The sequence below is a fragment of the Homalodisca vitripennis genome, chromosome 1 (genome assembly GCF_021130785.1).
Source record: "Homalodisca vitripennis isolate AUS2020 chromosome 1, UT_GWSS_2.1, whole genome shotgun sequence".
Classification (NCBI taxonomy): Eukaryota; Metazoa; Arthropoda; class Insecta; order Hemiptera; family Cicadellidae; genus Homalodisca; species Homalodisca vitripennis.
In genome coordinates this window covers 188,022,851-188,041,459 of record NC_060207.1, presented here as the reverse complement: position 1 = coordinate 188,041,459, position 18,609 = coordinate 188,022,851, and the positions used below count along the sequence as shown (strand labels likewise).

The 18,609-nt window shown below is 33.7% G+C and overlaps 1 protein-coding gene across 1 annotated transcript in view; it reads left to right on the top strand.

Annotated features, from left to right (window-relative positions):
* LOC124354273 overlaps positions 1-15,137 on the top strand; it is a 44,306-nt gene extending 29,169 nt beyond the window's left edge. Inside the window, exons 14-21 of the mRNA XM_046804609.1 lie at positions 2,653-2,815; positions 3,176-3,311; positions 4,181-4,366; positions 6,971-7,069; positions 8,364-8,557; positions 8,654-8,869; positions 9,747-9,933; positions 14,246-15,137. Coding sequence (XP_046660565.1) covers positions 2,653-2,815; positions 3,176-3,311; positions 4,181-4,366; positions 6,971-7,069; positions 8,364-8,557; positions 8,654-8,869; positions 9,747-9,933; positions 14,246-14,619 — 1,555 coding nt within the window. The 3' untranslated portion in view covers positions 14,620-15,137. The remainder of the gene's footprint in view (positions 1-2,652; positions 2,816-3,175; positions 3,312-4,180; positions 4,367-6,970; positions 7,070-8,363; positions 8,558-8,653; positions 8,870-9,746; positions 9,934-14,245) is intronic.
* The last annotated feature ends 3,472 nt before the right edge of the window (positions 15,138-18,609 follow it).

Below are 18,609 nucleotides of genomic sequence, written 5' to 3'. Positions count from 1 at the left end.
TACAAATTCGGCGCCCCTAGGCCTACAGACCAAAGAGCGCCCCCCCCGCCCCCCCAGAGGACTCTGATTACACTGACATAGAAATCCAGTAAATTTCTTAATTCCGTAATTTTGATAAAAGATAATTACAATAGTATATATATATATATAGGAGTGTTTTGAATAAATAAAAGCAATGAACCAATGAATGAGTCAACGTCGCACCCCGGACCTAGTTGACCTTGGCCACCCGCCCCGCCGAGCGCCAACACCACCCGCCGCCGCAACTTTTTTTTTTGTGTACTTTAAAATTTATGCGCCCCCTAAAATTTTGCGCCCTAGGCCTGGGCCTAGTGGGCCTATAGGGAAATGCGGTACTGGTTGCAGGACTATATATTGTATCTATATGGAATCCTGTGCTTTTGTCTTGCCTTTATTATCAGTCTGCCATCTGTTGTACTGCTGTATAGTGTTTTTGTTCACTCAAACATGTTAACTAGGCTTTCATGTATCTGCTTTACAACTACGAGTTGACCATGTGTCAGAGATAATATTATTTAGCATGTACTTGGATATTTGAAGTGGATTCTATTTCGTTGAAAGTGAGATTTTTGTATTGCATGTTTAAAAAAAAATTAAAAATAACAAAATCATGTTAGTTTGCCGAAAACAGTGTCCTTTACCATTTTATATATTCATAATCAGCATTTGGATATGACTGATTTGTCCACAAAAATGTTAGATTTTTTAATCACCTTTAAACTTGTGGGCAATAAAATTAGCTTTTATATAAAAAAAATACTGGAATTCATATTTGTAAACTTCAGTTTATTGTACTACACTATAATTTAAGCCAGTAAATATTATTTTCATTTAAATTTTATAAAGAGCCATACACAGGATATACAGGGTGTTTGAAAAGTATGGGTACGGCTTAATATTTTAAAAACCATAGGAGATAACATCTATAAACTTTGCACAGTGTTATATGGCTATGTAAACTATTTTTCCTTGCTATTACCATGACATGCCAACCATGGGGGGACGGCCCACAGAGGAAAACATGGAAATCTTAAATTGAAGCATGGGTCGAGTGATACCTCATTTGAAAGAGCTCACTTAGTAGAGTTGAATTCCGCAAACCGCATCTCAAAAGGTTTATCCAATCAGAAATGGCGGGTTTGTTTTTAGGTACACATTGTGAAGTACATTATGCGCTGCCATTTCTGACTGGATCGTCGTATTCTGATGCGGTTGGCGGCGTTTCACTCTACTAACCAATGTGTTTTCACTGACTTTTTTTAATTAGCAAATTATGTCATAAATTTATAACACATTAAATAAAATTAAAAAACATCGGTATTTATTGTGTTTTATTTATTGTGTTATAAATTTACGACATAATTTGCTAATTAAAAACATTCGGTGCAAACACATTGGTTAGTAGAGTGAAACGCCGCCAACCGCATCAGAATACGACGATCCAGTCAGAAATGGCAGCTCATAATGTACTTCACAATGTGTACCTAAAACAACCCGCCATTTCTGATTGGATAAACCTTGTGAGATGCGGTTTGCGGAATTCAACTCTACTAAGTGAGCTCTTTCAAATGAGGTATCACTCGACCCATGCTTCAATTTAAGATTTCCATGTTTTTCCTCTGTGGGCCGTCCCCCCATGGTTGGCATGTCATGGTAATAGCAAGGAAAAATAGTTTACATAGCCATATAACACTGTGCAAAGTTTATAGATGTTATCTCCTATGGTTTTTAAAATATTAAGCCGTACCCATACTTTTCAAACACCCTAGCAATCTCTCTCTCTCTCTCTATATATATCCTTTATGGAATCGTAAACTATTTGACCGATCATTACGAAAATTTGTATGTATATGTATTTTTTCCACGAAGAAGGTTTCTATGCTATGTCTATTGATGTAACTTGCCTCCAGGTGGCGTTGCCAAAGATAATAGTTTTCAAAGCGCCTGCACATTATAAACTGCAATTACGAGACAGTTACGAATATTTAATAGCCAAGCACTATTTGAAGGCACTAAGTTATGATGTATATTTGTCTTGAAGATAAATTTCTGGTTGAACTTAAAGCTTGAGTGTTAGACCACTTTATAATAAAACACATGTACGTGTACAATGGCTATAAACATATACATAATTTCTTGATCGTGGCAACAAAGCAAACTCTACATCGGCGTTGGAAATATAATTTACTTGAGCCAGAAGTGCACATACACAGGTAACGCTTACGAAAAGCATGCGAAGCCACGGGAAACAGCTAGTTGTATTATATTTATTACATTATTATAAATGGGCAATAAATATTTTTATATTTCATAGTTACAATTACAATGACACAATGTTGAAAATGCCTTTTATAAGTTATCATGTTCTTATTGTTTATTAAATGTATGTCCTGTTTTAGATAATACAAAGTCATATTTATAAAATATTAATAACATAAAAGTAGTATAATGTTGTAATTTTTGATCGGTCTATTATTTATTACAATTTCTTAAGGGATAAACTGATTAAACCTAGTACAACTTTGAATCAAACGCATGAATCACTGGTCATTTTTGAAAATGATAAATCATAATAAAACTATTTAAGATGCCCTTTATCAATTCATAAAATTAATAAGTTAATATAATTAGAAGCAGTGCTGGGAGGCCGAGCAGAATGTCTTCTGTCGTCAGCCTGTACACATATCCTCAAGGTGTGAGCAAGTTCAGTATGGCACCTGATCTTCCCTCAGTTTTTGAAGAAATCAGATTCACTCTTGAGGAAGAAGATACATTTGCTTCTGTATGGCCTCAGGTAACACGTTCTTCATCACATAACTGTATCAGCGATTATCGAAAGCTTGTCTACGTCCTGTATGTATTACTGTGGAAAGAACGTATATGTTAACTTTATTTTTATACAAATAATATCTAGAAGAGACAATTATAATTATTGCTGTATAATTGCATTTCTTCTTGCATAAAATAGGTCAGAGTATGATATGAAATGTATGATAGTTTTTTCAGAAAAATTTGATTGACTAAGTGCTGCATTGCTTTTTGCTAATAAATAGACTTGAAATTATAGATTTTTATGTGATTTATTGATATGCCTTGTTTGTTTGAAATATAAATTCAACCAAATATATTTATATTTAAATTTTTTGTTCCATAGATACTTGCTTGTTTATGTGCTGCATCATACCACATTGCAAATGGTTTTATACTAGGGTTCTCTGCCATTTTGATTCCTCAAATTGAGGCTGTTGGTTCAGAAATACATTTCAACAAACATGAAATTTCATGGATAAGTAAGTATGGTTCAGCAATTTAATATTTTTGAATCGTAATATATCAGAATTATTAATGGTTTTAGATATTTTCGTTACTTTATTTGCACTTTTGACGTTTTTGCTAGTCACACACAATAAACTGGAACCCATGTCTGTGTCTATCTTGGAGGTAAAGTCAGTTAATCTTGCTATATAACTTATAAATTCATCTGTATGACTGAGCTGAGTTTGAGTAAACTGAAATACAGGTCAGTCTTTTTGAGGGAGTTTTTTTAGCCAATATTGTCTATTTCACTATAGCAACTCGATGGAAGTACACAACGAAATGCTCTATCAGCAGGATTCTGAAAATATGATTTCCTTTGTTTGAACAATTATTGACTACATATATTTTGAGCTGATAAGGAGTAGTTTGGAGCTATGTCATGTCAATAGTTAAATCACACTGCAAATGGTGAGAAGTAAATTTATACTTTTTAGGAAATACTGATAGGCAATGTTATATCACTTGAGCTGATAGAAAGGCTACACATATCTTGAATCAAAACCGTGTACTCTTGACTAACTATGATCATAATATGATATAATAACTATAATTGGAAATCTTGTTTCTGTGCTTTTGATACTTGATAGTTGTATTCCACAAAGTTGCATGCACGTAAAACTGATAGTTATAAATAAATAAAGAATATAGTTATAAAAACAACACATTTCCAATATTCTTTATTTTGAAACCAAAGGTTTCATCTTCTAGGATAATTCTTTTGCGACCACAAATAATTTATAAAACAAGTAGTTTTTATAAAACTTTAGCATTTTCTCTGAAACTTTACCATCATATAGATATGGCCTGTTTCTCATAGGTTGAGAATGATAATTTGTTTTAGCTAGTGTGGTACCTCTGGTGATCCCTGTGGCATCTCTGATAACCGGATTCATGGTGGACAGGATTGGGCGTCTTCATACTATCAGGTTCGCCACCATACCCAATACTGTGGGCTGGCTTTTCTTAGCCACCGCCAACAACTTTCCATTACTCATGGTTGGCCGAGTGCTGACAGGATTTTCTGTAGGTATGCTTAAAGAATGTCTTGTGAACTGTTATCTTAAATGAAGCAAACTTTTTATAAATGTATTAAGAAAATAAAAATTTAAACGTTTGTTAAATGTAAACAACAAAAGTAAAAAGGTGGATTAATTTATAATTTTCATTGTTTATTACAGAGAGGAGATAAAATTGTATTCTAAAGTAAGATAAATGCTGTTAAATCAAAGTAAACATAAAACAATCCAGTAATTCTGGCTGTTTGGTTCTAAACTAAATCTGGGTGAAAAATTCTGGGTAGAATAGCAATTGCTTCATACATTTGTTAGGAGGAACAATAGTGGTTTTCACTGTATTCTGCTCTCTTAACTGCCATTGTAACTACTGGGGAAGGTAATATTTTTTATCGTACTCAGCCATCATTTTCCTAACAGCCCAATAAATTTTATACTTCCTTCCTTCCAAAATGAATCGTTTTTACATTGTCTTGGTCTGTGAAGTCTTGGGTATGGAAATCATGTAAAATTCTCAAATACCCTATTTTTCTCTCAGTTACATATTAATCTTTTGCAGTACGTATTCAATTAAGAATAGGTGCCTTTACATGCAAAAATTGAACTACAGATATGTATAAATCTAAAGAGGTGGAGAGTTTCAAGGAATTGGCATTCCATCCTAGCATAGAAGGTCAGAGATCCTTCTGTTCTCAGGAAATGAACTGTCTGGCAACTCCTAGTGATCCAAAAGGAAAAGCCAAACCAAGAAGAGGACATGGCCGGAAAATCTCAAAAAAGTTCCGCTCGTTCAAACAAACAACTTGCGGTTTATTGAGTACCTAACATAGGTTCTGAAAACATAAGAGTCAGAAGCTGGAGCACTGGTTTTCAGAAGTACCGTAGCACAATAAAAAATAATGTTACGTTTTCACTCAAGTGAATCTCCTTGGGAATATTCTATTCCTACAGAGATTAAATAACAGTATCTTCATAACGTCACGCAAGATCCCAAATTACGCACAGTACTTAAAAAAATAAATCAAATTAATCATATCTTTGTTCAATTTATACATTGAATAGTGTTACACTGTAATAAAGATTCTTAAAACTAATATAACCTAAGTGACCTAATGTTACATTAATGTTGGTCAGGTCATAAAATTCTTTAAATGTGGTCAAGATGAATGTGGCCTTTAAATTCTTAAAAAGGCCAAGCTCTGTTAGAAAGTCTTTTAACATGCATCTAAACTTCTTGTTGCAATTTATATATTTAATAAAATTTTGAACTTGATCATTAAACTTTTCATGCATAAGAAGTTTTCTTTTGAAAAAATTATAGGTTTTGAAAAATCTTAATTATTTTTGTTCCTAGTATCATATAAATTATTGTTACTATTGTTTCTATGACATAGATATAAAATAGATTCCAAAATATAAAGACCGTACATACACTGTTAATATTTGTAAATAAACGAATAATGTTTTTACAGTATCATCATAGTTTAAATTAAGCATTGCTCTAATGGCTTTTTTGTAAAAATTAAAATGTTTTCCATATTTTTTATAGTAGTTTCTCCATACACACAAATTCCATACGTAATATGATCCCAGAATTTATTTTATTTATCATATGCTCTATGTGATCATTGCATCTGAGTTTGCTATCTGTATAGAGTCCTAAAACTTTTGTATTTTCAACTTCAGATCATTTATATACCAAGACTTGAAGATAATGGACACGGTTTTGAATTAAAAGTCATGAAATTAGTTTTTTCTTTATTTACTATTATACTAATTATTGTTTCTAAAACCTCCTAAACCTTAAAAAGTTCTGTATTTTAAATCAGTTCTAATTATATGTGTGATGGTACAGAGATAACAAGGCTTGAGTCATCTGTATACAAGTATAGTTTATTTTTACATGATTTGTTTGGTTGAGTATCATAGGCAATACCAAATTTGATTGATGATGAGTAGAGAATTTCAAACTAGAAAAAAGAGATGTAGACATTAGTGTGTAGATGAGATCTTGCAACCTAAGATTAACTATTAACAACCAAATAATAATGTGAACTAGGGAATCCTGAAGTTTTGAATGAAGACCCTAAAAAAACACAAAGGAAGAGGTTGCATGGAATCCCTGATCTGAAATCAGGGATTCCAATCAATTCCTCACAACCTATAAGTTTGATTACCTCATTTTCTTTCGTAATATTCAAAGGGTGACTGCAGTCTTTGTGGCACAAAAAAGGTTGGTTCAAATACATCTTAACCTCAAAATCTTACCTACCTCTAAATAACAAGATTTCAAAGTCACACCCATCACAGTCTACTAGAAAATATGTATGGTTGTGGTTATTATAAACAAAATAACCACAATAAAAAAAATTGATGACCAAAGTCATTTTATTTATATGCTCAGTACAGTATTTGAATACAGCATTCTAATTGTAAATTTGAAGGTTCTTTGACGACCCTTCTGTCTACCTGGACAGTGCACTTAGAGCAGCTCATTCTCTCTTCTCACAGTTACGATCTTGTTATAGATTTCCAATTATTCATACACATGAGAATTAATTAGAATTCACAAATGATTAAAATATTTAAATTAATGTACATCTCATTGAATGTTGCAGCAATGGGAAGCAATCCTGCGTTTATATACATTACAGAAGTGGCCAGATCAGACCTAAGAGGAGCTCTTCTGAGTATGATTATTTTTTATGCTGGTCTCGGTAAGTATATGAGTTACAAGAAAAGTAGGGGTTTCCAGGGGAAACATATTGATGTCTAAATTAGAATTACTGTGTCATAAAATTGATCAAAGTACTGTTACCTGTGAGTTTGTTATGTATTTAAAAGGGAGAGGGGATACATTAGTGTAGTCCTAATACACTACTTTGAGTGAGAATTTTATCTGGATGGGCAGGTTGCAGATTTGAGGATCGAATTTGTATTATGATTGTACTAATGGCAATTGCAACTAAAATATTGTCCCGATCCTGAATTGGGTGAAAATAAGCAGTGCTAATCTGTTTACATTATATATTAATTGTTTTTGTCTGTTTTTAAAACTAAATATAAATTAAAATTGGACAATTAGATTAAATGTTAGTTAGATCCATTCTTGTTGGGGAAGTTGGTTATTAAATCAAATCAAATCAGCTTTATTGCAGCGACAATATTACAATGTATAGCAAACGTCACAAATTTTAATCTAAAATTTCTTACATTCATGCCACAAAATTCTCATTTACACATACAAATTTACACTTATGCACCTTTCATCCTTCGCCAATATATCCCACTTTAAACAGCAGAATCAGTCGTGTAATTGGGCGGTCTCCCAGTTAAATGCTAAAAACTCCCCTGCATTATAAAATGCTTGTGACACCAAGAGGTGTTTAAGGCGACTTTTGAACGCCTTGGGCGTTAGGGAATTTTTTGATTGAATTTGGCAGTCTGTTAATAAAATTAACACCTGCCTGTGAGGGCAGGTGTTCAAAAACCACTGTTCTGTGGCTAGCAGTTCGTAGTAATTCTCTACCTCGTGTCTCATGCGTATGTATGTCCCGGCCTCTGGTTAAGGCACACTTATACATACAAAACAAAGTGGTTTCTAAAATGTACAGACACGGGAGAGTTAACAGCTGTAATTCCTTAAAAGCTTGCCTGCACGACTCTCTGAATTTTATTTTTGCAATTATTTGAATAGCTTTTTTTTGGAGTTTGAATGCTCTCTGAAACTGAGAGCTTGCGCACGCTCCCCACAGGACCACTCCGTAAGACAAATGGGGGTAAATTAAGCCATAATACCCCGTTATCAGTACCTGACTTGGGCGGTATTTTGCTAAGGGATCTCAAGACATAAATGCCTGAGGACATTTTTTGCGCAAACATGATTGATGTGTATTATTTTTCTCCAACGGCTTGGGGAGGCGTCCTTAACCATGTACATCTCAATTTATGTTTAATTTATGTTAATAGTATTTAAGATTAAATAATTGATGAAACTACAGAATGTGACAGGGTTGTTACTCATGTACATAATGGGTGCGTTGCTACACTGGCGTACTGTGGCCTGGGTATCCTTATCCTATTGTGTGGTACCCAATTTACTTATGTGGCGATGGGCTGTGGAGAGCCCCATCTGGCTCTTGTCCAAGAACAGACTGGGGGATGCTGAGAAGGCTGTATCTTATTTGCAGAGAAATAACAAAGAGGTAATAGTTTTATCAATTTGCTCAATCATCAATTTTGTACGTTTCATTTTCAATGGAAGTAAAAAGTAAGTATTATTTTATTTTCTATGATTTCAGCCAGACTTTGTGGAGCAATACATATATGAGATGACCCAAGAACTTGATTTCAGACTGGATCAATCAGAGCAGCAATCTTCAGCAATCTGCAAGTTGTTTCAAGGCTTAGCAAAACCTACTGGTTATAAACCTTTGATCATTTTGACCACAGTCTTTGCTTTACAACAGTATTGTGGCACGTACATAACTCTCTTCTATGCTGTCTCATTCGTTTCGGTAAGTTTTCCTAAGGAAAAAAAAGAAGTCTTCCATTTCTTAGCAGTCTATTAATAAACATATTACACTTCAGTAAGTTCTAACTTGCACACACACACACACACACACACACACACACACACACACATATATTATATATATATATATATATATATATATACATAAAAATTGTATAAATGGCAATAGCCTTATTTAATGTCAATAAACATTGAATCACAAAAAGTACTTGCTCCGCCGGGAGTCGAACCCGGATCTCTCACTTGCCGGGTGAATGTGCTACCATTACACCACAGAGCGCTTACTTTTTCCGATTCAATTATTTTGTATTTGGCCGTATCTGTCACATATGTGTTTAAATAAGCAAACTAACATATGATCGGAAGACCAAATACCTGTCAAATGACTTTTATTTACGTTAAATTGTATAAATGGCAATAGCCTTATTTAATGTCAATAAACATTGAATCACAAAAAGTACTTGCTCCGCCGGGAGTCGAACCCGGATCTCTCACTTGCCGGGTGAATGTGCTACCATTACACCACAGAGCGCTTACTTTTTCCGATTCAATTATTTTGTATTTGGCCGTATCTGTCACATATGTGTTTAAATAAGCAAACTAACATATGATCGGAAGACCAAATACCTGTCAAATGACTTTTATTTACGTTAAATTGTATAATGTTATTCAATTATACCTTGTGATTCAATGTTTATTGACATTAAATAAGGCTATTGCCATTTATGCCGGCGGAGCAAGTACTTTTTGTGATTCAATGTTTATTGACATTATATATATATATATATATATATATATATATATATATATATATATATATATATATAAAAGACAATACAGAAAAATAAAATATTTTTCAGGAAATGGGAAGCAATGTTGATCCGTTTATCGGTACCATCGGATTAGGAGTTGTGAGACTGGTGTTCTCACTAATTACCGCTCTTTTGATGGGTAAGTTTGGCCGAAGACCACTTTGTATGGTGAGTGGCATGGGAATGGCTGTCTCCATGTTTGCTTCAGGATACTTCGCTAAGGAGGTGGCTGCAGGTTAGAAACGATTTACGTACTATTTTGTTATATTGAAAATGTCCAAGTAAACTAGTGGTAAAAGTAAGTGGACAAAAATCTGCTTTTGGAAGTAGTTCATTGATTATTTCCACAATTATTGAGAACTTATTGAACAAAAATAATACCTATAGTTTTTAACAATACCTAATTAAATTAGCTTTGAATAAATGCTGGTTAATACAACTGGCACCACTAAACTTTTCATTTGTCAATATAATATCCAAATACCTCAATTTAAAAACCCGCTCATGTAGCATTAAAATTAAAACAGTCCTTTGGTTCATTTGGAAGAAGCAGATAGATTTTGTGCCACCTGAAATATTATTTATTTTCATTGAACTCAATGTACTCAGTATCTTGAAAACCATTCAAGATACAAAAAAATGTTTATAACAAAAAGTGTATGAAATGCTCTAAGCATTCCAGAACAATTTTAGTTTTTTCTCTAGGTTCATAAATAACTTTTTATGAGTTTACGAGTTGTGAACTTTTTAAAATTTTAAATGCCCATCATAATGGAAAGAAATGACATCTCAAGCTGGCCAATGAACTTGGTCTAGGTATTTAAAATTCAATTTTTGCACCAAGTTTATTCTTGCTTTGGCATTTTTATAGATCATTCTCGGCGATAGAAAAGTTCTTATGAGATTGACAAATAATCAATATTTTTAAAACCGTACAAGATATTTAGTAATTCTCATATACATTCAAGAACGGTTTTTTGTCTTTTGTCTAGATTCATAAATAACGGAGTTGTGCATTTTAAAAAGTTATACACCACATCATTTGAAACAAAATTGCGTACCATGCTCCAACAGCTTAACTGAGACATTTATAAGATTTTTTGTAAAAATATTGAACTTGTTTGGGTTTTTTTGGACAGTTATCATTTCCACAAGCCACGTTATATAGCATGAGAATGATAATGAGAATATCTTTATTTACAATCTTTGAGATTATAAATAGTGTCATAAATATATTAACATTAGGGGAAGGATTTTTGCAGAAACTCTTCTAGCATGTAGAATGGGCGTTCTGTTAGCCATTCATGTAGAGCAGTCTTCAATTCCTTTCCTCTTTTGGACAACAGGTGAGGTGGTAGTCAGTTGTAGAGCTTCACACCCATGTATGAAGGTTTCCGCTCGTAAAGCCTCAGACAATGTGTTGGAAGGCTGTAGAGTTTAGCATTTCTGGTATTGTAGTGGTGTACAACATTGTTTCTTGGAAGATTTTCCCCATCAGAATACATTATTACATCTTGAATGTAAAGTGAAATGACAGTGAGAATCTTCAGAGACTTGAATGCCTCTCTACAGCTTCAAGAGGTTGGAGACTAGCCAGTGTCCTAATACATTTATTTTGTATGATTAGTATTCGTTGAAGATTTGAAGCAGTAGTTCCGCCCCAAGCAGCTAGACTCTAACGGAGGTGGAATTCAAACAGAGAAAAGTAGGTTATTTTTGCAGTTTCTGGGCTACTGAGAGAAAGAATTTGTCTAACCACAAAGTGCCCGGTGTTGAGCTTTTTGCTAAGGTTTTCTACATGTTTGATCTAATTTAGGTCGGTATCTACTGTTATGCCAAGAAATTTCAGCTGCCCTTCAATACTGACATCAGGAATGTCTAGGACTTCTAGTGCTTTTCTTCCAAAAGCAATCTAATTAACTTTGATGGGTTTACTACAAGATCATTTCCATAGCAATACTGGATGGCCATGTTGAGTGCTATGTAAGATGCGATGGCAAGACTATCTGCAGGTAGTTGGTTCAGGAGTAGGGTGGTGTCGTCGACATACATAAGAGGTGTGCAATGATTTCCTAAGTGTTGGGGAAGGTCATTAGTGAAAAGTATGAAAATGACTGGTCCTAATACGGAGCCTTGTGGCACACCTCTCAGCACTGGAAGAGCTTTTGACCTGATTGCCTTTGTAATGCCGTTTAACGAGTGGTTGAGTTCCACTAGTTGTGTACGGTCCTTGAAGTAGCTACAAAACCAATCATTTGCTATTCCTTTTATCCCAAGCAGTTCTAGTTTCTTCAGAATGATGTTGTGGCTGAGGCAGTCGAATGCTTTGCTTAAGTCAAGAAACAAGGCTGTGGTCAATTCTCCCTCTTCAATGCTACCTGTGACGGAATCAATTAGTCTGATCAATGCCGTGGTAGTTGATTTCACTTTTGTAAATCCGTGTTGGTTTTTATTTAGCAGGTTGTGCTGCGTGCAATGATCAAGGAGTCTTTGGAGTACAATTCTTTCACATAGTTTTGAGAATGTTGGAATTAGTGAAATTTGTCTATAATTGTTCGCATCATGTTTGCAACCAGTTTTAAATTTAGGGATAACTTTTTTTAGTAAAATTTTTAGTTTTGAGGGAAACTTTCCTTCTTTAAAGTATTTGTTGAATATGGTAACCAATGGTAGAGCCAGTTCATCAGCACAGAATTTTATTACTTCGAAAGAGATTTAATCAATACCTTCTGAGTGTTTTTATTTAAGTTTCCTGGTTATGTCTTTAACCTCTTTGATGCTTGTTTCGGTTATTGTTTCCATTAATGCTGTTTCATGTGGTTCAACTGGTTCCAATGGTTTCCTCTCATCTGCTAGGATTTTTTAGTGTTGTTTCTGCCACACTGACAAAAAATAAATTCAGATAGTTGATTTCTTGAGGGTTGTGTGAAAGTTGTCCATTTATGTTTAGAATTATGTCGTCTGCAGAGTTCTTATTTTTGTCACAGGCATTGTTAATTATTTTCCACATGGCTTTGGGTTTTAGTCTCTTTTTAGGTTTCTTTAATCTTCTGAGGCAGGATGTGTACAAAGCCATTGTCACTGTCCTTATAAAAATATCGTAGGGTTCTTCAGCAGTGTCAACTTGTTCCATGTCGTGCCAGTTTTCCTGTTGAAGTAGAAATTTTAGATCATAGAAGTTTTCTGGCTTAAAACTGGGATATGAGCTACTGAAATTCTCTGTTGTGTGTTTTATGTTGATTGTACAAACTTGAGCTGTGTGATCCGATAGACCAGAATGAAGCACCGTTGGAGTTAGTTGTTCTCTATGTAAGTTAGTGCAGATCCAATCAATTGATGAGATGGTGTTGGAGGTCCATGTAGTGGGCGGTAGCTCCAGCCCATGGATATTGTGAGAAGCCAAGGTCTCGTTTAATTTACCTGCTCTTCTGTTGGGTTTTAAAATGTCCACATTAATATGTCCCACGATTAGAAGCTCTGAGTTTTCCAGTTTAATGTTATAATTTGTTTTTTTAAGAATATCAAGTGTTTCATCTAAGTTGGATGACTGTGATTTGTATGTACCCATAATGTAAATGCAGGTTACCACAGCCATTTCACATATGAGTTCTTTACAATACTGGGTAACATTAATATTAAAGGGATTTTTTTTAGCTCTTCCTCTACATATATTGCAACTCCTCCCATTTTTGTTTATCTCTACAGAAATGTGCCTCAAGAGTATATCCAGGTATTAGTGTACTATTTTCAATTTCACATGATTTAAGGTTATGTTCACTTGTATTTATATATTATATAAAACATGTACAGGAATTAATTTTGGGCTCTAGGGGTTGTGCTATCTTTGATCATGATAAAATAGTTATAATCTTTCAATCATAAGAGATACACTGTGAAGAAAGGAAACCCTATTACCGATTGGTGGCCTACTTCAAAAATTTAATGAATAAATAGCCAAACAAAATTAATAACTTGAGGACACTGTTTTAGCTAGTCACTCTTCTTTTTAAAATACCACAATAGAGTGGACATGATATAATGCATTGTTGAAAAATAACTAGTTTTATCTTTCTGGATGGGATGTAATGTGCAGTAAGTGTGCTTAGTGCTAACATGAGAGAAAACCCATTTGAAATTATTTATTACTACATACTGAGCTCAGTGGTATATTCAACACACGGTTAATTGGTCAGTGGTCGATTTAAGAAGTTAAAAGCAAAATAGACTTTAAAACTGTTATGGAAAATGTGACATTGTATTATCACACAATTGATAAAGTGTGGTATATAAAGGTTTTATCCATATATCAACCATTATGAAGCTACTAAATCTATATAAGCATAAATCTATATTAGACGTGAAAGTATTTTGTTATATCACATACAAATTGAAGAGAATATTTTTTTTAGTGTGGTGTATCTTTGAAATAAAGGAAATCAAAAGACTTTCCAAAACTTAAACATGCAGAAATTGATAATCATGTTCAACTTTAATGTAGCGTACTAATTTTAAAATTATGTCTTAACTGATTTTAAAATTATTTTCAGGAAATTTGGAGCCCTCTATATTACCTATGGTGACGCTGTTGATTTATATGACTCTAGGAGTCGTCGGTCTGCTAACCATCCCTTGGACGATGACAGCTGAGCTGTTCAGCCTTGACATCCGTGGAATGGCACAAGGCCTGTGCATCTCCATGGCCAACATCCTCATGTTCTCTGCCCTTAAGATTTACCCATTCCTCACAGACTTTTTGGGTGGGATGTATGCAGTGCACTGGTTCTTCGCAGTGTTCTCCTTAGTTACAGTTGTGTTTGTCTTCTTATTCCTTCCTGAAACCCATAAGAAGACACTGTCTGAAATCCAAGAGTACTTTAGGTACAATACTATTTATGTTTTGAGAAGAAAAGACGATGATTAAGAATAGAGATGGGAGTATGGATAATGATCTAAAATAATAAATAACACATAATTGGTTGGAAATATTGAATCGGTTAGTTTATTACAGTGTAAGAGACGATTTTTATTATTGTTTTCAGAGCTAAGAATAGATTTCCTATTATAAAATAAGTAAATTGTATGCTACAAACAATCTAATTAGTTTTATATAATTTCATATTATATAGAATGGACAGAGTTTCTTAACTTATGAGAACAAAAGTTAAAGCAGAGTAAAAGAACTTTCTATCAAAACTGCAGACATTTGTTTGCTACAAACTAATTACAGTGGTGTCTTTTATAATGATTAATCATTAATCTGTGTATATTTTTATTGACTGATGTGTATTTTCATTTAGTTATTATCAGACAAAGAAAAAATATTATCAGTAATTAAAATGTGCTATAAAGTGTTCTTTCTTTATTTTAACAGTGATTATTGTATTATTAACAATAACTTTAAACTTAAATTTTTTAAACTTCTTTCCTAGACTTCTGGTTTGTTGATAATCAAGTGTCAATTCTGAATATTAGTCGCACACTGGATGCCATCTGCTGATAATGGGACTGTCAGGTGTTAGTATAGTGAAGAATGTGAATGTTAAGTTTAGCTCCAATTCACTTTCCCTTACTGCATCATTTAGAATTAGACTTGACTCCTGGATCAGAAGTCATGTTTGTCTGAAGAGATCCAAAAGAAGTTGATGACGAAAATCTCAAAATAAAGTCTTTACATTGTTTTGACGTCAGATACACCTAGACTACAAAATATAGTGTAATGTAGGTGGAGAGATATTCTCATTGTCTCATCTGTTGTACAATTGAGTGCACTACGATGTTTTAGACACAATCTCTAAGAATGGTAGAGCAACCAAAACGATTTAAATAGTTCATTTTGAGCTTCTTCATTGCTGACTTCTTTTAGATCTCTTCAGATGAACATAATTCCAGATTCCAGGAGTCAAGTCTGTGCCAGCATCAGATTCCAGAAGCTGCAATAAGAGGAAGGTAAACTGGAGCTAAACTCAACATTCATATTGAATCAGCCCCTCCCGCCTTTTATTTAGCTATGTTATGTACAGTTATATTTAATGATATTATCATGTTACATTTTTATCTCCAAGCACTATGTTAATTTCTGCCCTTAGAGTCAGCAAACAAAAATGTTCAAAATAATGATGTTTTTTATTTCCATTTCCCAAAGTTATCATTACCTTGTGTAAAAATGTGGCATCGTCAAAATTATTTTTAAACATCTGACCAAATGGACTTTACTAAATAACTTAAATATTTTTGTACTCAATAATTATTTATTTATTTTATTGCAAGCTATTTATTTTATTCATTCATTTTTGTATTTATAAAGTCACTTTTAAAGAATAATAGTATTTTGGACATTTGCCATTACATATGATACAAAAAGTATACCACTACATTTTGAGGATAGAAAAATTTCAATAAGAATGTAAATACATTCTTATTCAGGTGTCAAATAATACTAATGCACAAAATACTTAAATACTGAAAATGCAACACTGAACTCCTACTAAGAAGTGATCTGTCTAGTACACCAATAGTATGAAGTTCAGGTTAATGAGAAAGAACACAAGCAATGACTCTACGCACAAGTGAGGGTGGAAAACTGAGGAAAAAATTGTGTAAAAAAATGGTATACACATATATTTTGGTCGAATTCAAAAGTCAGGGCAATCTTTGTAATCCAATTGCATTAGAAATGAAGTACTGAAAATCTGTACTAAAGACAAATTGACTTTCTACACCTATCGCAGATATCGTGGGAAGAATTGATTTAATGTGAATGTTGAGTTCAGCTCCTTTTCATCTTCCCCTTAGTACAGAGTCTGAAATTATACACTCATCTATAATCCCTAAATTTTTTTGCACTTTGAAGAGTGACTAATGTCCTAATATTTATCTCACGAATTAAACTTTTTCTCTCATCTACACATTTTTAGTTCTGTTTATTAAAATGTTAAATTAAAGGACAAATCAAATAAAATGACTATAAATACTTAATATATTTTACAAGTGTCTCAGACAACTTCTGGTATCTGAAAGTTTTTACATTGTTTCGATGGAAGAGACATCTAGACTAAAAAATTAAGTTTAATCAAGATGACTGTTCTCATTGTCACACTATCTTTTCTAGAATGTTCAGTATTGACAGTGTGGACATCGCATCTGTGGAAATGATGACAGTATTGCCATGATTATATGTTACAACAACACTACATTTAATAATTAATTATTATTCTGCTATCTCTTCTCTTATAAGCCTCCACTTTTATAGGCTATGCTGGCTTGTTTTAAATCACTGTGGCTATTAATCCTGTCATGATTGGACCTCCCTCAGATTTGAACCCGTGATCTCTTAATTAGAGATCTGTGACTGTATCCACTAGTCTACGGAGGAGGACTTCTCCTACCTTTGTCACGTGTCAAATTTTACAGCACATGTGATGAACACAACAAAGTCAAAGTTCTACATCAAAACAATAAACCCTAGATATGAAATCCAGCGTCATCAAGACAAAAAGAATGAAAAAGACCAGCACAACACAGATGCGCCACAAAAACACATCATGCATTCACCACAACAGACATGTTTTAAAATTAGATGTTTGTATTGACAGAAAGCTTATACTAAGCAATGGGTGCTTGTCTATCACAATGTATAAGGTACTAAAGCTATTGGCTGTTGCCAATATTTACTATCAATATTTCTCAAGCTAACAACTAGAATCTTAATATAGTTAGTTAATAATATTAATTTAATATTAAATTTTTGCATTCCAAACAAATAATATTGAGAGCTCTTAGATCTGAGCTTTGATCTGCATTTCAATTTAAACTAAGCAACACAAGATCAAAATTACCTTTTAAGAGTAACAATACGATCAGTTTTCGAAAACATCAAATATTTTTTTATACATTTGACATATTCTGTCAGTTTACTGACTCACCCCTGCATCTTCAATGTCATTAGTACTAAAGAAAAAACATACCCTTCTTAGTAATATTGTTTTATAATAATAAGGTTTTATGATACTACTAATACAAATACTGTAATAGCCTAATAATGTAGTAATCCGAGTATGTTTATTATCTATGGTAATACTGGTGAAGCCTAAAGAAAACATACATCTAGGAGCTAAATTACATTATTTGTCTATGATATTGGGTAAAGTGAATAAAACCTAAACTCTACTCGTTAGCATCTACCCGCTAGACAGGGCCGGATTTAAGCATAGGTGACACAGGAGTGCGCCTATAGGCCTGCACCATGATTACAATTACAAAATTATGTCACTGGTCATGTTTTATTATTGTATATAGTACGTTATACGTACATGCTTCTACGTACAGGGCTAGTGTGGCATTGGGAGGAGAGCAGCGGGTGGCGTGCGTTTTAAGTACTTTTTACCAGTGCGAGGAGCGGGCAGCGGGTGCAGCACTTGCGTGATTGCGAGCACGGGTTCATGTTGGTAGTTGCAGGTGCAGCATACGAACTTATAGATACGAGGTTTAAGTTATTTAACAAATTTGGCATGCTCCGCAATGATGAGGTGTTGGCAGCAAGCAAAACGTTAGTAGACAGCTACAACGAAGATCTATACAAAAAATTGTGCAACAAAGTTTTACAATTCAAGAATATTTCCAAACAGTTTCAAAATGGATTTGAGATAAGTGAAAAGCACGTTAGTAAACAAAGGTAGATGTATTAAATTATGTTAGAAAACCACGTAAAAGATTGTTTACCTAATGTATAAGTGGCTTTAAGAATGTATCTTTCCTTGATGGTGACTATTGGTCTACAGAAAGATCATTCTCTAAGCTAAAGCTGATCAAGAACAGACTCCGGACCTCTATGTGAGAAGACAGGCTATACGTTTTGGCCTTGCTTAGTATAGAACACGACATTCTGAGACAGGTCAACCATGAGAACATCATA